General features: G+C 41.9%; 1 protein-coding gene across 3 annotated transcripts in view; it reads left to right on the top strand.

The window, feature by feature from the left end:
* Positions 1-26,243, top strand: part of Rasgrf2 (Ras protein specific guanine nucleotide releasing factor 2) — a 222,777-nt gene that overhangs the window by 54,419 nt on the left and 142,115 nt on the right. For all 3 annotated transcript variants that reach the window (XM_076927135.1, XM_076927134.1, XM_076927136.1), the window contains exon 2: positions 17,875-17,981. In XM_076927135.1, coding sequence (XP_076783250.1) covers positions 17,875-17,981 — 107 coding nt within the window. The remainder of the gene's footprint in view (positions 1-17,874; positions 17,982-26,243) is intronic.

Raw genomic sequence — 26,243 nt, 5'->3', positions numbered from 1 at the left:
CATGTTTCCTTGGAATATTATAAAGTCGTTTTTGTGGTGCCCAAAGCAATAGGCAAACATTGCAGTGTTCTAATTGGCAACTGCATAAGTTCTCGTGAGGTTGAGAATACTTTCATCTATGCAAAGTTCTGAGTTCTGTGTTATAACATTTGATTTTTGTCCACTTTGTCTGCTTCCATTTTCTTACTGACATGACAGATGTGGCTATGGTCCAGTTGTCAGCCACTTGTGTCCCAACAACTCCTCACCATTTCCAGCCTTCCTTGCGATGCCATTTATTCTTTAAGTGTTTACAATCATATGTAAAGTTTATCCGTCTATGGTGGGCAAGAACTAAAATGTGCAAATGCCCTCTTTCACAAATGAGTTTTAAGCTTGTTTAAAATAGATTATATTCTTAGGAGAATTCTCAAAAATCCTAGAGAGGTTGAGCATGATGGTGTTTGGTTTTACTTCTAGCTGCTGGGGAGGTTGAGGCAGAAAAATCTCTGATCAAGGCTGGACCAAGGAACATCAGGCCCTATTCTTAAAGAAAACTAAGGGGAAATTACTAATTTAATTACTCAGAGTGCTGTAGTTTAAATGCCTCGGAGTTTCCCCCATTTGTCACCATTATTGGACATTTTTACTGTTAATGGTAACAAGAAGAATTGTGTCTATAAATTCTAACTTACATTTCTTGTTATTTCATTGGTATAGAACTCTGAAGAAAATGAGAGTACTTTATAGTCTGTGCTACAAATTGAGACTCCTTCACAAAGACATTGTTTGACTACAAGTTTTAGTTTGAAAAAGTGTAATTTGGTGAAGTTGTCTTAACTTACAGATGTATCCTTTCTCCTCCTTTTTTTCCCTCTCATCTTCCTTCCCTCTCTTCCATTTTCCCTCCCTCTTTTCCTGCTCATTTTCCTCCTCTTCCTGCTCTTCCCTTTTTGGCTAGAGATCAAACTCAGGGCCTTACATACCTTACACATATTTTAAAAATCAATTCTTTCACATTATCTATTTGTTTTAAAGGGGGGGTCTTTCTGTCATTTTTGTAATTTAACAAATTGAAAGTCTGGTTAGAAGTCTTCAGTGCTGTGAAGTTTCCCAATTCATTGGGCAAATTTACCCAATTATTTACAACTTAAACCAGGCAAATTGTAAAGTATGTTGCCTATTCATGGGGCTTGAGAGATTATGGCTCATTGCTTAAGAGCACTTGCTGGTCTTGCAAAGGACCGAGTTCTCTTCCCAGCACACACATTAGGTAATTTACAACCACCTATAATTCCACTTCCAGGGCATCTAATGTCCTTTTCTGTTCTCTATATGCACCTACACACTAGTGAAACATATATATGCACTCAGGCACTTACACATACATGTGCCCAGGCACACATGCATACACATTTAAAAAAACAAAAAAGACACTACTTTATTTAGGCTTGATTTTTCTTTATTTCTGTTTGGAAAGACATTATATAATAAAAACTAAAATATTAAAAACCAAAGAGAGAATCATGCTCTAGCCATTTTTATATATTATTTTTGCATTTCAACATATCCACTATTATATACCTTGAGAATACAATGCTAAATTATGTTTTGGCCACTGAAGAATTTTGGTAATAAGAGATGATAGACATGTCAGGTTTTGTTTTTCAAGGTCAGGGATTCATTTCTAACTACCCATGCTTAGAAATGAGGAGATAGCCAGACCAGTTAGATAGCTCAGTGGATAAGGTTGCTTGCCCCTAAGCCCAATGATCTGAGTTTGATTCCTGGAGTCACATGATAAAAGAAGAGAATAAACTCCTGAAAGTTGTCCTCTGACTTCTGTATGCATATAGGGGCATTTCTAGCCTCCCAATAAATAAATGTATCAGAAATAGGGAGATAGTTCGCTGCTCAAGTCACTCAGTTTTCAGAAAGCCTTTCCCATCTCCAACTTTAAGTCACACAGCTGCAGAATAAACCTAGAGCCTGTCCCACAATCCATATTTATCTTGCCCATTTTTCTTGTCATCATCATAGTCCTTACTTGACACAGCACCTCACATTTGTTTTCAGCAACACTTGCATTGTTGTCTCTCTTCTCAGTGACACTGACTACTGCAGGTATTAACAGCATATGTTCTTATTGTACTTGGACCCTGTGCAACCGAGAATATGGTTGGCAAATAAAAAATGAAACCAAGATTTGAAATAAGAACATGAAGAGGTGAAGCTATTTGGTGATCTTGACAATATCCCTCTTCAGACCAGTGAGACTAGATGTCCCAGACCAACACAGAAGAATCCAGACACCTATGGGCTTTAGACTAATGACAGTTCAGTTGTTTCAATGTAGGAGAAAAGTGACAATGGTGACTAAATTTACCAGTCTGCTCCATCAGTGACTCTGAGGTTGACCAGATGTCCCTTTCTAAATAAATCAATGAGGATGTTGGAGATGGATGGATGCAAGTCACCACACAGATCAACTGTGTTAATCTTCAACAACATTTGTCCCTGTCTGAAGTGGTAATAGTAGAGAAAAGACAGGTGCTTTTTATGAGAATTTAACAAACATGGAAGCCACTGAACTTGACATTTTTCTTTCTATACATTTCAGTAGGCTAAAAGTTCATTCCTTCTCAGTTAAGGAACAGTTCTCTGTGCCAATATTTATATGGTAGTTTTTCAAAGATTGGAAGAGCAACTGAATATATCAAAAGCTTTTAGCCATCTTAAAGTGACAGGTTTTCTGACCTCTTATTATCCTGTTCACTCTCCCGTGAACACAATTTAATTTGATTCAGTTGTTTGAGATTTAGAAGCTAGAGTGAATGGATTTTTCCACTTGTGGTAAGAACCACCACAGGAGACAATTAAATGTGTTCTTAAACTGGTTGCTAAATTGAAGTTCCATCCACTAAAATATGTTTTCTAGATGATCATATTTAAAGCAGTTTGTAAATGCTGCCATGGCAGCTTGATGTGTATCTTATACATGATAACACTTTGCTTTACCCATGCTTTCAAATTTCTATTTTATATGCTACTTTCTGTTGGTAGACACCATTCTACAAACTCTGTGTCACTGATGCTTCAGAATACAAATATTCTCTAAGGCTTTGGAGAACTAGAAATAATTTCATCATAAACATTGAATGTCTGCCAAAAAGTTTACAAAGCAGTCGATAAGCTGTCAGCACTATGAGAAACAGTATAACCTCTCCTTAGTTACCAAGAACACTGTATGTCCATTTGTGCTTGAACTGCAACTCTGATATTTTTTTCTCCATGCCCTAGCTCTTTTATCTCAGGAAGGCAGTAACGCTGTAGTTTCTGCTTCACAGCTCTAGAAGGAGTCTAGTGTCCTTGGCACTTAGGAGCTGGGAGTGTCTGAGGTGTGTTCAAACAGCTGCATCTCTACAGTGATGATGAAACATGTCGGATTTTCAAGGCCCTTTGGTGTGTGTTATCGTGTTTCAACCACACCTTTGGTATTGGTAGGAAAGGTATGTGGCCTCCATTTGGCCCAAGATAAAATTTAGCACAAAGGAACATGTGCTGTAGTTCACGTTGTCCTCTTAAGTCAGGAAAAGAGTCCTAAGAACCCCACATTATGATCTGGGGTCCCTTAAATTGAACTACTGTCTTCTCAGAGTCTGGGGTGAATGAACTGAGTGATGATATCCATGACAAAGCTGGCCTCAAGAAGGGAAAAATCACATTTCATTCAATGTATACTTTTATAGACCAAGCTCAGTTTTGGTCTTTGTAAAAGAAGTGAATTAATCAGGATAAAGAGAAACCTTTAGCATCACAGAGATCTTTCATAAGAAACCTTACACAAGACTGTAGAAGAATGCTTTTTTAATTTAATTGAGGGACAGATAAAATGATGAATCAGAGAAAGATTTAACAGAATGAGTCAGAGTTAGGATAAACCCAACTTCATGAGAACACTCAGAAAAAAGAAGCCACTTAAGAAGAGTGCAGGGAGAGAGTGGAGTTCTGTTGAGTTTGTTACACTTCAGTTGAATGCAGTTGAATTTAGTACAGTTAAGTTGAATGCAATTGAGTTCAGTTGAGTTTAGTGCAGTTCCACTCTATTCTGTTTGTGCAGTCAGTACAGTCAGTTTCAGTTCACAGAGTTCAGAGGCAGTTTTTATCAGCAGAGCAATTCAGTCAGAAGCTGAGAGAAACCAGCTCTCTGAGAGAAACAGTGATTCATTGTTTTTAATAGCTGAGTAATACTCCATTGTGTAAATGTACCACATTTTTTGTAGCCATTCCTTTGTTGAAGGACATCTGGGTTCTTTCCAGCTTCTGGTTATTATAAATAAAGCTGCTATGAACATAGTGGAACATATGTCCTTGTTATATGTTGGAGCATTTTCTGGGTATATGCCCAGGAGTGGTATAGCTGGGTCCTCAGGTCCAATTTTCTGAGGAACCACCAGACTGATTTCCAAAGTGGTTGCACCATCTTGCAATCCCACCAACAATGGAAGAGTGTTCCTCTTTCTCCACATCCTTGCCAGCATCTACTATCACCTGAGGTTTTGATCTTGGCCATTCTGACTGGTGTGAGGTGGAATCTCAGGGTTGTTTTGATTTGCATTTCCCTGATGACTAAGGATGTTGAGCATTTCTTTAGGTGCTTCTTGGCCATTCGAGTTCCCTCAGTTGAGAATTCTTTGTTTAGCTCTGTACCCCATTTTTAATAGGGTCATTTGGTTGTCTGGAGTATAATTTCTTGAGCTGTTTGTATATATTGGATATTAGCCCTCTATCAGATGTGGGATTGGTAAAGATCTTTTCCCAATCTATTGGTTGCTGTTTTGTCCTATTTACAGTGTCCTTTGCCTTACAGAAACTTTGCAATTTTATGAAGTCCCATTTGTCAATTCTTGATCTTAGAGCATAAGCCATTGGTGTTCAGTTCAGAAACTTTTCCCCTGTGCCCAAGTATTCGAGGTTCTTCTCTACCTTCTCTTCTAATAGTTTCAGTGTATCTGGTTTTATGTGGAGATCCGTTAACCACTTGGACTTGAGCTTTGTACAAGGAGATAAGAATGGATCAATTTGCATTCTTCTACATTTTGTCCTCCAGTTGAACCAGCGCCATTTGTGGAAAATGCTGTCCTTTTTCCACTAAATAGTTTTAGCTTCTTTGTCAAAGATCAAGTGACTGTAGGTGTGTGGGTTCATTTCTGGGTCTTCAATTCTATTCCACTGATCTTCCTGCCTGTCTCTGTACCAATACCATGCAGTTTTTTTATCACTATTGCTCTGTATTACAGCTTGAGGTCAGGGATGGTGATTCCTCCAGAAGCTCTTTTATTGTTGAAAATAGTTTTTGCTATCCTGGGTTTTTTGTTATTCCAAACGAATTTGAGAATTTCTCTTTCTAACTCTGTGAAGAATTGAATTGGGATTTTAATGGGGATAAGCAATGTATTTATAAAGCTTGGGTACAGTGCTCATAAAACCAACACTTACATCTCAAGGCATATTTTCTGTTTCTATGATTGAGTCCCACATCTGGTAAAGTTCAGTAAGGGTTTATTCAGCTTACTGTATGAAGACCAAGAGGTCCTAAGTTGTGAGCACAGGACAGGAAGTGAATCTATAGTGAGACTCTTGCCTTACTTAGTCCTACTATGTCTTAGCTCATCACATGACTTAGGGGCCTTGTCCAGGAGACTGATCCAAGGTATCTTTTTTTTTTCCTGATTACATCACTACAAATTTATTTCATAAGTTCTTAAACTGTTAAATGAAGCGCATTCCTGATATAGGTAGATTTAAACTGTTTACAGTAAACTAAGTAACTGATAACAATTGCAGAACAAAATGTGCCAATCTACAAGTGAAACCTCACAAAACCTAGGCTTAACCAATAAAATTTATTTATGAACAAACACAGAGAACTCAAGGGAAGACAGACTGTGCAAGTCAGAAGGCACATAAGCATAACAAATTGCGAACATTAGCTATCTCAAAGACAGGGCTATCCACATTGCTACAGGCTAGCTCAAAGACAGGGCAATCCACATTGCTACATTCTACACTGCAAAAAGTATCATGTTAACCCAAGATTATATGTTGGCTTTGCAATGAAAATATCTTATTCCCAAGGTATCATTTTAATGACATACTATTGAACTAACTTATTAACCCATAAGTTCACTAACTCATGAATGGATCAATTCAGTTTTGGGGGGATAGTCACTTCTAAAGGTCCTAACTACTTCTTAATATGTCAGAACAGGTTAGGTTTCACTAAGATTTGGTGAAAAGTTGAACGATTTGATATCTGCTTTAACAACACACACACACACACACACACACACACACACACACACACACACACACACACAGCTTCACCAAAGAAAGTAATATGGAAAAAATGGTTGTTGTAAATCAGATAGTAAAATTTATTTTTGTTCTATTAAGAATTTTCTTTGGTGCTAAAAGTGCCCATGCGATACAACCCTAGTGAAGAGATAAAATGATTCTGGACCGTGGAAGTACACACTGAAGCACAAGAAGCATTGTTTTTTCTCCTTCTTCCATTATAACCTGAGCAATTGTCACTGCATGTGATAGGCAGAGAAGGTCCTTACAAGGACATCTTGACAGGCCATGTGACAGTAAGACTGAGATTTCCTCCTCTAAAGGGAGCCTCAGTGTGACTTTTTCTCTCATCTTGCTTACATTCAGTTTTTTATGGTAGCAGCTGATCAGACGTAGAGTGAGACATATGTGATTCTAGCAATCAAGGCAGGATACTAGGAAGGGTCGGATGTGCCAGAAACAGATTCAGTGTTCCAGTGCATTTGAAAGTAGCTGCCAGCTGGGGTTTGTTTTGCGATATGCGAAGGTTAAAGTCATCAGAGGCAATGGAAGTAAAGGGGAAATCGCTCAGCTTCATCAGCATAGCAAATATTTAAAGAGAGATTTCATTTTACTTTACAAGTAGTCATAGGAAGAAGGGGGAAATGAGAACACAGAGGAGGTCTTACATCAAAAGAAGAGCACTCTGACTCTTTATTACTACTTTTGAACCGAGGCTGGAGAATTGTTGCCCACTGGCCTCTGCACACCCTCATATCCTGAAAATACCCAGGCTCTCTGGTTGGGTGAATGGTCATAACCTACAGAGCTGCTGGAAAGAAGTGCACGTTCTGGGCTAGGAAAGTCCACTGAATGGGGTTGTTCAAATTCCTGAGGAACAAACAGGAAGGCCAGACTCGAGTGCATGAGAGGGCCAAGGGCTTTGCCATGCTTCAAAGCGTGGCCGTGGTGCTGTTATGACAAACACTTGGAAGCTGCCTTTGCTGAAAGTGGCTCCTCATTTGGGTTCACAACATAACTAAAAGTGTCATACACACCAGCCTTCATTTCTATCCAGCTTCTTTTCTTTGGTCAGACTCCAACTCAGTTCTGCACATAGGTATGGTGATATTGAATGAGGACCCTTTTAAAACTTGATGACACCTAACCTGTCTCACCCCCCTTCAGTGTTAAAGACACAACAATAACAGTTATAGAAGGAACTTACTGCCATCCTTTCAATGCCACATTCCCAGCCCTCGTGAAAGTACTCTCATTGTCCTAAACCTGCAATTACCATGGATTCCAGAAGCAAGGTTGCCTAGCAGAATGACCACTGTCTTAGTCACTATTCTATTGCTGTAAAGGGTTACCATGATTAAGGCAACTCATAAAATAAAACATTAAATTGTTTCAGGGGCTTAGTCCATTATCTTCATGGCAGGGAGCATGAAGGCAGGCAGACATGGTGCTGGAGAAGTATCTGTGAGCTACATCCTGATCTACTGGCAGAAGAGAGATTGGATTTTGTGTGGGCTTTTGAAATTTCAAAGCCCACTCCCAGTGACATGCCTCCTCCATGAAGGCCACACTTGCTCTTACCAAGATCGCATCTCCTAATCCTTCTAATCACTTCAAATAATTCCACTTCCCGATGACTAAGCATTCAAATGTATGAGCCATTCTTATTCAAACCACCATAACCACCCTTGATGACATCACTCCTAAGGAGGAGCAATCGCGCTTCATGGAAACTGGGCCTTTCCTTAGTGATGCAACTGAGATAATCAGCAAACAGATTGCACTTTGACCAAGGCTGCTTAAGATTTGTTCTTGTTCTTACTTCCCGATCTAGTTCTTCTGTTTAAACCCCAAATTCCTATCAGTATCATGAAGATAGACAGAAACACTTAACTACCATCTTTGCAGAATGGCCATTTAATCAAAATCCCTTTCTTCTCATCATTACATTTGTTGAAGACAGTGATCAGACCTGACATGTTGGAATCCCTGGGTTTAACCTCTGCCTAAAAAACTTTAGTTACTTTGTGATGGGTCAGTAGGCCCACGTATGTTCAGATAAGCCAGGCTCAGAGGTAGTTGGGAGGCCAACCATTTCTTTATCCCCTAGCCAGTGACCTACAGATCCAGCAGCCTGACAGCACAGGTGAGGCCCAAAGTGCAGTGTGTTCCTTTTAGACCTTGAGCACCCATCTCTGGAGGGGCAGTGGCCACAGAGAGAAGGTTGACATTACCTGTATATTATCTAAACTTTGGCTCAAAAAAAAAAACCCACTGAGAAATGAAAAGAACATGTGTAAGTACCTGAAAACCCACAGTATCACCTAGACATAAGTTTGTAATGAGGACCTACATTTCAACACCTCTGGTGGATGTCTGAAACCATACTTGCACTGAACTCCAAATAGTGTGATTTTTTTTCCTGTACGTATTTAACTAATGCTTGTACATTAGGCACAGTGTGAGACTGATCACAGACCTTAGCAAATGTTTCTCTTTTTTTTTTCCTTGTCAACATTTTCACTAGCTTCCCTTTGACATTTTCAATTCTCTGTCCTTTCTACTTTTGTACTTTGCTGAATTAATTAATAATAAGAGTCACCAAGTACCGTGGGGCTGCAACAGTCTATCTGATAATCCAAGGGCTAGTGAGTAACCAGTAGGTAGGTGGTTTGTGTATGGGGAAGCTGTGCCTGGACCATGACTCACATCCTGGTAGGATGCTGGACCATGTAAGATGTCCTCACAGAGCTCAGAATGGCAAGCATTTTAACACAGATGAATCACTCATTTATGGATTTTTTTATTTAGTGTTTTCAGAATAGTGTGGGTATCTGGAACCTCAGAAACCAGAGCTGTGGATCAGGGGGACAATAGTGTGACAATGTGTGTAAAGAAGCTTGGGTTTTAAAGACGCCTGCCATACATTTCAAAGAAATCTTACAATTTATTTTTCATCCTAACTTGAACATCACTATTTACATCAGAATCATTTATTTCCTATGGATAAACAATATTATGTAGGCGTATGTATAGTTTTTTTTAGAAAGGTTAAATAGCTAAGGTGGTGACATATTTTTAATCCAAGCACTCAGGAAGCAGGGGCAGGCTGATCTCTTGAGTTTGAAGGCCAGCGTGGCGAGAATAGAGCCGTGGTTCTCAGCCTTCCTAATGCTGTGTGATACCTTACAATGTCTTTTTCCTTATAGTCATTTATCTGATCACTGTATATGGCTCTCTGAAGTAAGAGTATTAGTCAGTTATGCTTTGTATTTCTTTACTGACTGTAGGGTGTGTGTGTGTGTGTGTGTGTGTGTGTGTGTGACTGTGGGTATGGGTGTGTGTACATGCAAGTAGCACAGTGGTAGCTTCAGGGAATAAGAGAGCAAGGCTGGCAAGGATGAGACACATCAGTGGACAGCTCTACAGCTCTATGAGAGAAGAAGGCTCCCAGAGCTATTGGAACCTAGAGGAAGGAGTGAATCTTTTGGGTCAGATGCATCAGGAATGGATTCTATGAGGAAAGCTGACATTTCAGCTACACATGTTAAGAAAGTTCAGTAAGAAGAAACCATAAAGAAAGAAAATTCCATGACTTTTTGTACATGTTGAATTTTAGGATGTAAACAAGACTATAGGACTTAGCTTGTCCTTTTCCTTTATTCAGGATTTTGAAAAGTCTCTTTGAAATTACTGAAGAACAATGCTGATAGTATACTCTGGTGGGGGGGGTCTGCTGCTAATGTTGACACCCAAGGGACCCATCCATAGTGCTCTATGCATAGTGCTCCATGCATAGTGCTCCATCCATAGTGCTCCAGGTCTGAGATGTAGATCCATAGCACTTGCATCCTAGAGAGGGCCAATGACACAAAGAAAATGGACTTCCTTCTTCCTTCCTTCCTTCCTTCCTTCCTTCCTTCCTTCCTTCCTTCCTTCCTTTTTTTCTAACAGTGCTAGGAATTGAATTATTTAGCAAATCAAACATTTTACCAGTACATTACATCCCTAGCCCTTAGTTCTTCTTCCTCTTCCTTTCCCCATCCATTCATCCATCTATCCATCCATCCATCCATCCATCCATCCATCCATCCATATCTATCTGTCTGTCTGTCTATCTATCTATCTATCTATCTATCTATCTATCTATCTATCTATCTATCTGGACTGTGTAGCTCAAGCTAGCCTCAAACTCATCACACAGCCCAGGTTGGCCTTAAACTCAAGCTCTTTCTACCTCAGCCTTTAAGAGCTGTAACTACAGGCTGGGATCATCTGCATGCAGGCACATGGAGAGTCAGTGTTTGATCTAAGCCAACTTTGGGAAGTAGAAGCTGCACTTTGCTGCTCTTCCCATCATTTCCATGCCTGCAGCATGGTTTAACCTTTGCACATACTCTTCTAATGGGATTGCCTGGCTGTCTTTAAAGATGCCTTTTAATTGGGCTCCCAGACAGCAACAGTCAAGGAGGCACCATCAACCATTAGCTAGACCAGGCCAGGTCACAGATGCTTCTCCTGGCTTGGGCATTGACTTTAGACAGAAGCCAACCAATCACTACTCCTTAGATTGTCCTTTGAGCCACTGACTTGTTCTTTTACTGACTGTCCATTCCTTTTCTCTTAAATCTAAATGGGTTTTTATTAGATCTAATGTTAAATCCAATGCTGCTCTTGCTCAGAGGCAATTTTTCAAGGTTTTACTCCCAAGTTTATGGCATTCCATCCTCTGCCTGCGCCAGAGTTTAAGATCCAGGCACAGCTGTGTTCTTTGCAGGATGTGGGACTGTCCATGGGGAAGTGTTGTGGGTTTTATCCAGGAATGATCCAGCATCCTCAGTCCTCAGTGGCATGCGCAGAGAACCTGAGGAGTAATTGAGTCAATATTTTGCTTTTCTTTTAGATAAAATTAGACTCAAGCTCATCTCCAGTACTGGAGGTTAATAAGATCTTTGAACTGATGGCTTTAGTTTTTAAAGAAAGAATAGCTGTCCCATGACATGAGGATATGAGGACATGTTGAATGAGGAGATCTGGCATTGAGGGGAGGTGAATGACAGAGCTGGTTTTGTCTCTCTTAGAGCAGCTTTTCTGGGCCCCAAGAAGGAACCTTGAATATGCCCAGCACGCTTTCTGACTATTCTAATATCACACAGAGTTCTCTACTCACATTTTTCTCCCAGACAGTCTGTGTTGGTAATTAGTATCATGGCCTCAGATGACTCAGTGTGAAGGGAAAGCTACCCCATTACTGGTTGAAGCTCAAAGAACGAAGACAGGCACCCACTGTACCTCAGTCCCTGGTGGTCTTGTTTTACTCTTCCCTAACCCTAACTTTGGCTTTCTTACATGGGGCCCACCATGGCTCCCTCTGTGTGTAGCCAGATGTAAAGCATAGTCTTTATGGATGGCCCCTTGGGTTCTAGAGCAATGGATGCCCATGCAGAAGCAGGAAATGGATCTAGATCTCATAGTGAACTTGGATCCTGTGATCATCTTTTTGTGTCCTTGGTACCATGCAGTACTTGGACCTCTTTGTGCTACAAGCTTCTGGTATATCCAGTTTGATCTTGCTGGTTCCCAGGCACACAAAATTGTACCAATTTCTGGGATAAAGCACCATCCTTTTCTCTGTCTTGGGAGTGCACTCCCCAAATGAGTGTTTTTCTTTCAACCTCCTGGCTTGCAGTTCCCAGGCAATAGCCTTTGAGCGTCTAAACTTGTCAGATATCAACTTGGGAAAGAAAACACAGGAACTTGTATGAGCCACCTGCTGGGACCCCCCCCCCCCAAGCCCAAGGCCAGGAGAATGCTCCACTCTCATTTTCCAGGAGATGGTAGGGTAGACCTCAGCACACATAGTTTCCTGGAGGAAAATCTCAGATTATCTAGAATCTGGTGGCTTCCCATGTAACCCCTCCATGAACTTAAGTGAGCAAGGGTCAAAACAGATTCTCCGTTCTGAGTTGGACAAGGTTATTCCATGCCTCACCTGGTCATATGGGTCTGGCTTCTGCTTGTTCTCTTGAGGCAGCAGCTGACCCTAAAATAAAGACATCACACCCTAGCATTCGAGAATATTGGGAAGTCATTATTACATACTCTCACACTCAAAATATGGACAGCAGCTGTTGCCTGTAGCTACAGTAGTGCCATGGGAAGGGCTTTGGAAGCGTGGTGGAACCATCTCAGGTTGGTTAGAGTCCAAGGTCTCTACCTCCAAGTTCCTTTATCTATTTAGTTACACAGCCTTTCTCTCTCCCACCCTGCCTTTCTCCCTTTCTCCCTTTCTCCCTTTCTCCCTTTTCTCCCTTTCTCTCTTTCTCCCTTTCTCCTACCATCTGTCCCTTTCATCCTTCTGTCTCTTTCCATCTTTCTTTTGCTTAAACTGATATTCTGTTATTGAAAGAGATATATTATTTTCATCTTAAGTTTTCCTGATGGTCTTATAAAGGCTTCAAACTGCTTTCCATTGTGCCTGCCCACAAGGCGTTCTTTCTTAATATTTACTTTCTTATTTAGGTTCTCTCCCCCCTCTTTCTCTCCCTCCCTCCCTCCCTTCATTTCTCTCTCTCTCTCTCTCTCTCTCTCTCTCTCTCTGTCTCTGTCTCCTCTCTCCCTCCCTCTCTCTCTCACCTCCTCTCTCTCTCTCTCTCTCTCTCTCTCTCTCTCTCTCTCTCTCTCTCTGTGTGTGTGTGTGTGTGTGTGTGTGTGTGTGTGTGTGTGTGTGTGTGTAGTTGCTGATGGAGATCAAAGTATCAAATCCCCTGGAACTGGAGTTATGAACCCCTGGAACTGGAGTTATGAACAGTTGTGAGTGTTCATGGGAACCAAACTCAGCTCTTCCACAGATGGAGTAGGCAGCCTTACCCACTAACCTTTTCTCTAGTATGTCCACCCACAGTGGTCTTTTGTTTTTTGTCAAACCTTGGCAAAAGCAATGCTCTGTGTCCTAGCTTGGGTTTCTACACATACCCATATTAGAGCGTTTGATGTATACTTTGGAATTCCTGACCTCAAGTATGTCCATTGCTCTCTCAATGCCTCCAATGTGCATGCAAATATAAGAGAAACAAGTAGCCAGCAGAACAGTGTTACAGGGGAGAGGGAAGGCTTGGTTAGAAGGACAGGCAAATTCCCACAGCAGCTGTCACTGTCAGCAGGCAGTGTTGCCAGCAGGGCCAGGACAATCAGGAATCCAGGTCAGGAGTAAGCTCTGTGCCTAAGAGAATTATTTGAAAGGTTATGTTTGTTTAAGGACTCGAAGACTAGTTTTAAGGGCAGGTTGGACCTTTTTATCCTTCAAAGGATCACTAACAGCATCATCAGTGGTTGTCAGTAAACAACAGATCCAAAAGCAAACCAGCTCATTCAAGCATAAAAATCTTGGGAAAAGATGTGGTGAATGGATGAGAATAACTAGAAACTGGTATATGAAAGTCACCATATCCGTGTGTCTGTGTGTCTGTGTGTCTGCTTTTTTCTTTTCTTTTTCTCGGATATTATATTTACATTTCAGATTTTATCCCCTAAACTCCCTTCCCCCCACTACCCAGGAACCTCCTATCCCATCCCTCCTCCTCATGCTTCTATGAGGATGTGCCCCCACCTACCCCCCACTCCCACCTCCTCACCCTCAAATTCCCCCTCACTCGGTGTTCATCCTTCATGGGACCAAGAATCTCCTCTTCCACCTATGTCCGACAAGGCCATCCTCCACTACATATACAGATGGAGTCATGGGTCCCTCCCTATGTGCTCCCAGGCTGGTGGTTTAGACCCTGGGGAGCTCTGGTTGGTTGGTATTGTTGCTCTCCTCATGGGGCCACCAACCCTTTCTGCTCCTTCAGTCTTCTCTCTAACTTTTCCATTGGGAAACCCTTGATCAGATCAGTGGTTAGCTGTGAGCATTGGCCTCTGAATGTGTCAGCCTTTGGCAGACCTCTGCTTTGTTCTTGCTGCAGTTTTTCTCATTTAAAAAAAAACTGAAGTAGAAATCCTACCCCAACATTGACTTTTTTACAATTCAGTTGTTTTGAGTTTATTCACAAGGCTGTGAAGCCGTCAGCACTATCTAACACCAAACCGCTTCATCACCCCAAAGAAAGCTCTGTAATAGTCAGTAGGCAATATGGTGCATTTGTCAAAATCCAACATCTTTGGCACAAAGAACAAACCCTAATGTGACCTAGGCCAATAATAACAACATACAATGCCAGGCGGATCCCCATATGGACAAGACGGGAGCTTCTTCTGCTTTGTGATGATAACATTTTCAGTCAACGCTGAGCTGCTCTAGAAAGAAAGCCCACTGGTCAAATAAATACATAAACAGTAAAACCTCTACGCACATTGGCAGTACTTCTCCTCTGCCCTGTCCCTCCTCTCCTGCCAACACTTGTCTGCTTCCCTTTTTAGAAGCATGGCTGTAAGTTTTGGTTTTTTGCTACTTTTGTTTTGTTTTTTTTTTTTGGGGGGGGGGGGTAGTTAACCTTTGGAAAGTGTAGGAAGTTCATACACTAGAAACCATGATCATAACATTCTTGTCTGTCTCTTCTGTAAACATCAGTGAAGTATAAAGTGGCATAAAAATTAAGATGAAGTAGATAATCACAAAACATTGATGGCTAAAAAGTGTACAATACTTTCTGCTGTACAAAACCAAAGTGTCAGGCCTGGAAACTCCACCACCAGCAGAGTAGCCAGGATTTTAAACAACTATGTGGGACAGATCCCTGGGCAGTGTTTGAAGAGTGGACTGAGATAAGAGTCAGGCTTGAGGCTCGAACATCCCATTCAGGCGGGTGGGATGCCTTGGAGAGACATTCTTGCTAATCTGCAGTAGCCGAGACTGTAGAGAGGGTGACAGAGAGGAGCTCTGGCTAAGGAGCTCACTGCCTAAGTCAGCGACATTGGCAATATCAACCTCGGAGGGGGAATCTGACCTGATCACCAAAGCACCGGATCTGGGTTAGGATTTTATTTTTACAAAACAAAAACTTTTCTTGAAATAGGCATTGATCATGTTCTTCTGCTCTCTTAACTCTCCCAGATCCTCTCTATCTCTCTATCTATCCAACTTCATGTTCTCTGTCTCAACAAACAAAACCCTAAGATGAAAAATTAAAAAAAAAAATCCAGTAAGACAAACACCCCATGGAGTTTGTTCTTTGGCCAGCTACCTTGGGCATGAGGCCTGCTCTGGCTAGTGCTTGACACACAATGACACCCTATTAGAGAAATGGGTTTTCTCTTTCTCAGGAGTATCAGTTGCAAATGGCTTCTTGGTGAGGGGTGAGACCTTGGGTCCACTTTCTCTTCTCAGTGCTGGGACACTTTAACAGCTCCCATGCATACTCCCATAGTCTCTGTAAATTCTTGTATGCATCAATTCTGTTGTAGCTAGAAGACACAATTGTCAAGGTTAGTGGTTGCTCTCTACAATCTGGTGGTAAGGCCCCGTGGTTGAAGAAATGCCTTCATTAGGGTTTCTATTACTGCAATGAAACACTGTGACCAGAAAGCAAGTTGGGGAGGAAATAGTTTATTTGGCTCATACTTCCACATTGTTCATCACCAGAGGAGGTCAGGAAAGGAACTCAAACAGAGCAGAAACCTGGAGGCAGGAGCTGATATAGAGGGCACAGAGGGATGCTGTGTACAGCCCAGGAACGATACTACCCACAATGGGCAGGATCTTCCTACATCAATCATTAATTAAGAAAATATCATACATGCTTACCCACAGCTGGTTTTATAGAGTAATCTCCTCTGTTGAGACTTTGTCCTTTCTGACGACTCTAGCTTGTGTCAGATTGACAGAAAACTAGCCAGTACGTTTGCTTATGTCATTCAGCATGGAGAAGTCAAGCTGGTACCCTACTTGAAGCTTTCTCCCTACTGACTAGCCTTCATGGTGCTAGAAGATCCTCTGCCTGCTACTGGAGGATAAAGATAATCATCAATAACACCCATCTGCAAATCCTGTGACCTACGACAATCATCTGTCTGCAAGATATAGTTGTGCAATAGTGGCACATATGTCATGACAGTAACCAACCACTTTTTGATTGTCTGGCAGAACAACTCCATGGGATGAACCCCTTCCTGACACTATTAAAATAGCTAAGAATCTGAGACTACACAGGACATAGGCCTAGGGGAAAACCTACAATGTTATTCTGATAAAGGAACATAGTAATAAAATAACTCCTAATGACATATTGATCTATACTCATAGGTCAATGATTTGGGGGATTTGAGGGGATACAGAGGATGTAGGGGAGATCCCTGCAAAAGTTTGTGGTGTCCCTGGCCCCCAGGGGGAATGATTTGTTTTCTGTTACTCTTTCAGTAGTATCACATAGAGGAAATTGTAGAATATAAAACTTTAAAAAAAATACTTGTATTTTAAGTGTGTGTGTGTGTGTGTGTGTGTGTGTGTGTGTGTGTGTGTGTGTGTGCGTGTGTGCACATGTGTAGGTGTGTGCCATCAGAGGCCAGAAGAGGGTGCTGTATTCACTGGGACTGGAGTGACAGGCAGGTTACAGACAGCCTGGCATGGGTGCTGGGAAGAGAATCAGATCCTTTTGCAAGAACAGTGAGAGATCTTAACCACTGTGTTGGCTCTCTAGTCCTCCAGAATGTAGCCCTTTGAGGCTGACTTCTTAGCATTATTGGTACTTTTGAGAAGCATTCAAGTTGCTGACTTTATCAAGGATTGTTCCTTTTTTTTTTTTTTTTTTTTACTGATGAGTAGTGTTCCATTGGAATGATGTACCAGAATTTGTCTGTTTACTCACTCATGAGAAGATATTTGCACTGTTTCCAGCTTGGGGTGATTATAAGTAAAGTTCAAATGGGATAAATAATTTTAATCCTGATAAAATCATTTATTTTTTTTCTTCTATCCAATAAGAAATTAGATTACATTCATCAAAAAGAGATTCTGATTATGACTTACCACCAGGATGGCAATTATATGTCCTTTCCATACTAAATATAATTTGTCTGTGACACGGGGCTTAAGCCACTGATGTTGCTTGTTAAGACCGCAGAGGAGGCAAAAGCAGCAATTAGATGTAGTTACAGTCATAGCACTGCCCAGAATGGAGCCTGGATATAGCACAGGTTAGGTAATAGAGTCAGCTGGTTCAGTGGAGTAGACTCTCATCCCCTACTGCTTTACCACACGCTCCGTAACAAAAACTTCTGGAAACGTTTTCATGTTAGATTTAACTTTTTAATTCTTCATTGGCCAATTGGTGCAATGTTCTTTTTGTTCTTAAATAAAAATATGCAGTGCGGTAGGGCTGTGGGCTGCGTGCTACTGAGGGGTGTTAAAACGCTCGCTGTCACAGCCAAGGTGCAAAGACATTTCTGGCTGGGCCAGGGGTAGTATTGCATTTTGAAATATGACTTACATCATGCTGGTAGATTTTTGTAAGTTTATACCTCTGGAAGGTAAATACTGGGTTATTTTGTTTCCGTTCTTGAAAAGTAAAGCTATAACCCTTTTGTGTTTCTTTTGCTTTGCAGTATTACTTCACTGTCCTTTTTGGGCACGAAGGTCAGAAACCTCTGGAGTTGCGCTGCGAAGAGGAGCAGGCAGGAAAAGAGTGGATGGAGGCCATTCACCAAGCCAGGTGTGGGTCAGCTCTGACTTTGGATGGGGCTCATCATGGTGGCCAGTACTTCTGGAGGATCTAGTCATTGTGGTCTCACCATGGTACCTCCTTGTATCATGTGTGAGGTAGTCATTTGTACTTCCCCATGGCTCTATTACAATGAAAGATAAAGTACCAGACATAAACAATAGTAGTTGCTGGAAGTAGACATGGATTTCTTCCCACATACTAAGCACTAAGTGCTTCTCAATTAGGGAATTTACTAAATATGTGACCACCCCTCCCAGAAGACTGCTACAGGGAGTTTACACTTCCTGTTCTTCGTATAAGGAAAGAGAGGCACTTGTGTAAGGTCACACAGCTAGGAGTGACAGAGCTGGATATGTGCCCAGTGGAGCCCCCCCCACCCCTTGTAACACCTGGCACCAGTCCCTGCCCATGCAGTGCCATTGTTGAAAATGGTAGTAACAAATTATAACTGCAGAAATAGAAAAATGTGTCTTATTTTCTCCTCAGTAATCCCAGGACTGTAAACAACTTTCCATGTCTATTATAGGAGTGAGAAATCTGAAGGGGGGAAGGGTGAGGCAGACACCCTTTTTGTTTACTTGATTCAAATCCAGTTCCTTTGTTTCTGTGTGTGCTTGATGCTTTTGGCCTATCTTCTCCCCAGCCTGAGATGCTGTCTCGGTTACAGTTTCTATTGGTTTGATAAAAACCCTGACCAAAACGACCTGAGGAGGAAAGGCTTTATTTCTTTCATCTTATAGCTCATATCCACCATCCAGGAAGTCAGGGCAGGAACTCAAGGCAGGAACCTGGAGGCAGGAGCTGATGCAGAGGCCATGGAGGACACTGCTTACTAGCTTGCCTACCATAGCCTGCTCAGGGTGCTCTCTCATCATGCTGAAGGCCAACGATGCTGAAGTGGTACTGCCTATTGTTAGTTGTTTTAAGAAAAGTCCGACCGCAGTTCAGAACAGACCACTCCAGACCACACGGTTCCAAGGGGGAGGAGGTTTATTCAGGAGATAGGGCAAAGGTGGGGAGAAGAAGGTGGAAAGGTAAGAGAGAAGTAGAGGCCAGCCATGACCACCATGTGGAGAGAGAGGAAGGTGGGGGAGGGGACAGAGAGGCAAGAGGGTAAGAGAGAAAGTAAGAGAGTAAGAGAGTAAGAGAATAAGAGGAAGAGAGTGAGGAGGGGGCAAGCAGCCCCTTTTATAGTGGATCAGGCCTACCTGGCGGTTGCCAGGTAACTGTAGGGAGGAGCATACCTGGCTGTTGCCAGGTAACTGGGAAGGTGGAGTTTAGACAGAATACTAACATTCCCCTGTTTTGGTTTAATTAAAAAGAAAAATTAGAAAAATGTGACGGTGAAGCAGGAATAGGGACGTTGTGATATCTGGCTACTTCCTGCTGGCATTGGGGGCGACGAGTCTCTAGGGGGAACCCAGAAGAATGGGTATGGGGAATGTTTGTCCGGTCTTAGAGTTGGCTGTTTCCTGCTGTCCAGGGTCTATGGAGCCATCTGAGGACAGGACCCTCCCACATCACCTGTTAATCAGGAAAATGCACCACAGACTTGCCTATGGGCCACACTTTTTCTCTGTTGAAGTCCCCTCTTCCCAAATGACTCTGGCTTGTGACAAGTTCACATAAAACTGTTCATCACAGGCGCCTTTATTTCACCTTTGTGCTCAGCTCATCCTTCTGATATTTCAAAGCAAAACTCAGCCATGGAGCATCTTCTTCCTGTGCCTTTGACAAGCCTCCCCCTCCCCCATGTCTCTCCCGTGTCCCCTGAGACACTGAGACCAGTCATTCCTCTTCAATCCTGCCACACCCCATTGCATATTCACTGCATGCAGACACTTACCGTGGTTTCTGCTTCCTGAGCAGGTACTTACTGTGGACCTCGAGACTTCAGAGGAGGATCTGGGGCATATTCATTGTTAAATGAAATGCATTAGCTAATTGTTCAACAGGTGATCAGGAGCCTCCAGGTTGGTTTAATAGAAACAAGGACCACTTTGCGATGCTAACTGCTATGCACACTCATCCTTTATATTATTTGCAGTAACTTAGTCAGGTACCATCAGCCCAACTTGACAAATGAGAAAACAGGAAGTCAAACTGATTGGGCAAGATCTGACACCAGGTTGTTAAGCTGCAGGACCTCATGGGTCTGTCATTCAACCAGGGCTCCAAATTGTTCCTCTCTTCCTTATCTTCTTCCTTTGCTCAGGTTTTCTTCTCTTTTTCTCTTTCTCTCTTCAAAGATGAAAGTAGAATAATGTGAGGTCAGGGTTGAAAGGAAAAGGTATCAGTTACAAAACACTTCAATTCTTTTCCCTTACCATCTTCTAAGTAGTTCTCTGAGATGCAGTTGTCAAGAAGTCTGTGATGTGGGGGGACAGGCACACTGCTCTGAGATGTGGGGGGACAGGCACACTGCTCTGGGATGTGGGGGGACAGGCACACTGCTCTGGGATGTGGGGCAGCTACACTGCTCATTGCTCTGTGTTCACTGTCTGAGTTCCACAGCTGGGGCTAATGCAGAGTGACTTGCTAGAGAAAGATGGTCGGCTCTTCAAAAATGAAAGATGGATCAAGCTGGCAAGGTAGAGCCCTGGGGTCATTTGCACTCAGAGTCTTTGTGGTTATGTCTGTTCTTTTCTACGTGAGCATTAAAATGAAGCATGTAATTTGAAACATGAATATCTGACCTTATTTGACATTCTAGATGAGCAGGAACCATCGAATCCCATAAAGAGCTTTACAGTTGCCAAGCAAACATTTTGGCAAATTTGCCACAGTGAGAATTACTTTAAAGATGTATGGATTTCAGAAGAGAAGTTTTTGTTTGTTTGTTTTGTGACACCATGGTAAGATTTTGTTATAGGTGTGAATGTGGTCGGTAATTGGTTGTGTTTGAGATGTGATGAAATGTAAAGTTTGTGTGATTCTATCCCGAGGCAGACTTGAGAAACCACTTAAGCACTTCACAGGGCAGAATGGTAAATATCTTTTTGTTCTCTGAGATTTCAAGATCTTCTTAGTAGCTGATCGTCCCCCCCCCCCCCTTGGTGCTTTGATCCTTCTGTTAGTCTTGCTTTGCTTTGATTTAATGCCCAAGACTAAGATCTTTGATGACTCCTCTGAATCTGACCATTTTAAACTTGGGATCTGGTATTTGCCTCTTTGAGCTGAAGTGATTCTGAAATATTTATTTTCTAAATCAAGGAATAATAACCGAGAGTCTCAAAAAATACCCTGACTTTTTTTTTTTTTTTTTTTTTTTTTTTTTTTTTTTTTTTTTTTTTTTTTTTTTTTTGTACAAACAATGCCAGAAATCTAATGAGGCTGCTACAGAGGGAGAATCACTAACCATTTCGTTCCTTGACAATGTGTATGCAACTCAACTAATGAGTTGGGGTTGGGTGGCTAAACATTTCGTTTTTAGTGGATAATCTGGTGACGTTAATTTGGCATTGCTGACTTTCAATGGAGAACTTTAAAGTAGACAATAATTAAAGCTTTATTGATTTCTCTTTTCAGAAGTTGGAGCTTTTGATTGACCAGTAACTGTTCTTGCACAAGGCTTGTTCTTCACTGAGTTATAAATCCTCCTGTAGACACCGCACAAGACAACTGTTTTCCATCTCCTTGTTCTTAGAATGGCTCCTCCATGTAGCCCGGGGCACTGTCTGTATGTACCATGAAAGACTCACCATTCTGTTGGCTCCTATGCCAGAGTAGCCCACCTTGCCACAGTTTGGTATGAGAGGATCTTTGAACCATTTTTTGAGATGGCCAATTGCTTATTTCTTCCTCTGTGTCTGATCCAAAAAAAATAATATCACTGGGATTAGTGTTTTCATCTTGAAGCTTTGACTTGGCCCAGGAATGTTGATGTAAATTTTTGCACAAAGTTCCTCAACATGTGGATTCTAGAACACGAATTCACTCAAGATTTCACTCCATACATGTTATGGCGTGGGTATGTGGGAAGCTGCTACCAAGACTTAGCTTTCTTTTTGTTTATGTAAGTTGAAGCCAGATCATAACTTAAGGTTATGGCTATTTTATACATTATTTGCCACTTGAGGACAGCAATAACTGATGTCCTTTCTTTATTTTCTCAGCCATATGAGTCAGGCTAGATTAAAGAAGCTGAGTATGTGAGAATATTTGGAAACTGATCTAATCAGTTGTGAATCCTGCAGACTTCTTGGCTCACATGACATTCTTTGAGTGTTTAACTGCTGGGACAGTGAGCCTGCAGAGCCTCAGGAGTAAGATGTTCTTGGTCTGGAAGAGGACACAGTGTACTCTCTCTGAGCTCATGCAAACCTAGCTTCAGCATAGTGTGCACAGGATCTGGACTATGGTGATCAGGAACTGAGGGATAATGTAGTTCAGAGGTGTGTGGGCACCTACCAGTGGACTTTATGACCTCCTGAATGTCAACAATATTAGGTCAAGATGGCATCTAACATATCTTTTGCCCTCTATCTTAGACAATGTCAACCATTAGAAGAAGAAATGATGAAATAGTGTGAGTTTGTGGATCGGACATTGCTTTGTGGCCAGGGGGAATTGGAAAGGTGAGATAGGTCATAAGAAAGATGAATTAGGAAGTCACAGGATGATTAGTGACCAGCCTACCTTGTAGCAGGTAAGTCATGAGAGAATGAGTAGCCAGGGACAACAAGCAAAGTAAAGTTTGTTCTGAGACGAGATCTAGGTTTGTGTTGGGGTCAGGAGACCATCAGATTTGGAGATGTTGAGACTGTTGTGTTTGCCCTAGCACCAACCTGTGGCCTATGTATTTGGTGTTGCAGACCACCCCCACTGCCTTTAGCTGGCTTTCCAATTTCTTCATATGAGGATCTGCTCAAATCCATACTTCTGTTCTCCTTATTCCTCTCCATGTGTACCTCATACAAGGATCTCAGGCTAGCTTTGAGGAGGGAATGTTCAATGGGAAAGGGAATTGGCAGATGCTTCCATTTCAGAAAGCTGTCAGACGGAGCACGGGAAAGCCTTGACTTACCCTTTCTTTTACCTCGTCATGCCTTAATATAAGTAGATACTATCTCTTTCAGTTAAACCTTAATCTATTTTCTTCATGGGAAAGAAAGCTTTAATTCACTTTTGGGTTTGTTTTTCCTGTAGCCTTTTGATGACATGTGGCTTTGTCTTTGCTCCTCTTTGGTTTCTACCCAAAGATTCACCCCAGGTGACTAGTGCCACTCTTCTCTGCCTAGTGGATTAGATACTTCTTTTGATTTAACCTTCAATAATTATATGGCTCTGTCTCCATTGCATGAGTCTTAGATAAGATGACCTTGTGAAAGCCACCAGCTAAGTACATGGTAGAACTGGATTTCAAGAAAGGTCAGAGCAACTCCAAAGCATGTTCACTTAACCAGAAAGATACATTGCCTCCATTACATGTGCTAATTTTCAAATGTGCATTTTTTCTGTGTTGAACTATCTATGTATCATCTCCTTGGAGCTCAGAGATACCGTGATGCTTAAAACAAAACTCATGGTTTGCATGCCGTAGCTCCTACTACCTTTCTTCCTACAGAACTCAGCCACTCAAGACATCAGTGTGGCAGCCTTATTCCTCCACACTCTCTTCACATCCAGTGAGCCACCCAGGAATTCTGCTTGTGGATTGTCACAGGTCTCTACTGCTGTCCATGTCTGGGACAGTTTTCCCAGGTCAAGGTTAGGAATGCTGACTGCTTAGCCACCTCACCGACCCTCTTCTCATTGTTCTCTGTCACGATCCTCCACTTGGTTACCAAAATGTTCTAAGAACATCTAATCAGCTGAAAGGGCCTTGATATTTATTATCAATTTAAATTATTTTATTCAATTAACTTCTTATTATAAAACATTTTAAAACATAATCTTTATTAATTAATTTATTTACTTTACACCCCAACTACAATTTCCCTTCCCAGTCCTTTCCCCATCTACTTCCACTCATCCTGTATTCCTCTCCAGAAAAGGAGAGTCCTCTGCAAATATCAACCTGCCCTGGCTTATCAAGTTGCAGTAAGACTAGGTGCATCCTCTTCTATGATGAAGCTCAGTAGGAGGAAACAGTCCCAAAGGCAGGCAACAAAGTCGGAGACACTCCCTGTTCCTTCTGTTAGGAGTCCCACATGAAGACCAACCTATACAACTATATATGACATATGTGCAGAGGGTCAGTCCCATGCAGACTCCCTGGTTGCAGGTTCTCTCTTGGTTAGTTGACTCCATATGTGTTGGGGGCCGACTTTTAGCAGAAAGCGGCTATCAGCTTTGCAGCCATCTTGAGCCATATACCCTGACATGAGACTTGTATTACAATAGCCTACAACAGCTGAGCACACTCTGATAATATCTTGCTTTAGATACCCAGGATCTTTCCTTGGGTGTGTGAGATTAAAGGTGTGTGAGATTAAAGGTGTGTGACTTAAAGGTGTGACTTAGAGATCAGATTTAGAGACAAGACCTAAGGGCATGACTTAAAGGCATGACCAAAAGGCATGGCTTAGAAGTGAGACATATAAAAGGCGAGAGGCAGACAGGAGAGTTGAGAACAATTTGGAGTAACAGAGATTCAGACACTAGGAGTAGGAATAGACATTAGACACTCAGAAGAGAACAACGAGGAGTACAACTAGGAGCTAGGAACTAGAAACTCAAGACTTGGGACTTGGACTAGGAAGAGAGACTGAAGAATAAACAGGATTGAATCACACTCTGTCTGGTCTTCTTCGAGTCCATCCTCACTCTCTCTCTTGCTGAACCCTGACCCACAGACCAGAGTGGCAGCTTGGGCCAGGAAACAGTGGCTGCCAAGCATGAAATGGAGAGGGCCCAACATTTTTAGCCGCCCAAAGTGGGGCAGCTCGGGCCTCAACATTTTTGGTGCCCAAACGTGGGCTAGTGCAGTTCTCAACACATAGGTTTTATTGTGTTGTTCTTGACCACTCTCACTTCTCCAATCCTTCCTCTCCTCTTCCACCGAATTCCCCTAGCTCTACCTAATGTTTTGTGCGTATCTCTGCATCTGTTTCCATCTGTTGCTGGCTGAAGCCTCACTGATGATGATGATGCTAGGCTCCTGTCCACAAGTATAGCCGACTATCATTATCAGTGTCAGGGGTGGGCTCCCTCTCAGGACAGGGGTCTCAACTGGGACCTTTCATTAGTTGGCCATTCCCTGCATATCCTATAGGCAGGACAAGTTGTAGGTCGAAGGTTTTGTGGCTGGGCTGATGTCCCAATCCCTCCATTGGAAGTCTTGGCTGGTTATAGGAGATGGGCCCATTCAGGCTCCATATCCCCCATTGCTAGCAGTCTTGATTAAGGTCACCCTCGCAGATTCCTGGGAGTTTCTATCATCCTTGGTTTCTAGCTCATCCCAGGGATGCACACCCACTCCAGCTGTGTCTTCCAGTGCACTCTCCCTCTGTCCTCCCCTCACCTGCCCTTTCCTGTGTCCTTTGCCTTACAGAAGCTTTTCAATTTCATGAGGTCCAATTTTATTAATTGTTGATCTTAGTGCCTGCCCTATTGGTGTTATGTTTAAGAATTTGTCTCCTGTGCTAATGCCTTCAATGCCATCCCCTACTTTCTCTTCTCTCAGACTTAGTGTATCTGGTTTTATTTTGAGGTCTTTGATCTACTTGGCTTGAGTTCTGTGCATGGTGATAAATATGGATCTATGTTCATTTTTCTACATGCAGACATACAGTTAGGCCAGCACCATTTGTGGAAAATGCTTTCTTTTTATTATTGTATACTTTTGGCTTCCTTGTCAAAATCAAATATCCATAGGTGTGTGGATTTACTTCTCAGTCTTTGATTTATTCCATTGATCAACCTGTCAGCTTTTATGCCAATATTGTGTGGTTTTTATTACTATTGCTCTGTAATGCAGCTTGAAATCAGAGATGGCGGTACCTCCAGAAGATCTTTTCTTGTGCAGAATAGTTTAGCTGTCCCATTTTTTTGTTTGTTTGTTTTTCCATATGGAATTGAGTATTATTCTTTCAAGGTCTGTAAAGAATTGTGCGTAATTTTGATGGGAATTGTATTGAATCTGTAGATTGCTTTTGGTAAGATGGCCATCTTTATTATGTTAATCCTACTGATCCGTGAGCATGGGAGACCTCTCCATCTTCTGAGTTCTTCAATTTCTTTCTTCAAAGACCTGAAGTTTTTGTCACACAGGTCTTTTTCTTGCTTGTTTAGATTTACACCAAGATA

This window comes from Arvicanthis niloticus, chromosome 29, assembly GCF_011762505.2.
Source record: "Arvicanthis niloticus isolate mArvNil1 chromosome 29, mArvNil1.pat.X, whole genome shotgun sequence".
Classification (NCBI taxonomy): Eukaryota; Metazoa; Chordata; class Mammalia; order Rodentia; family Muridae; genus Arvicanthis; species Arvicanthis niloticus.
This window is presented reverse-complemented; position numbering and strand designations above follow the sequence as displayed.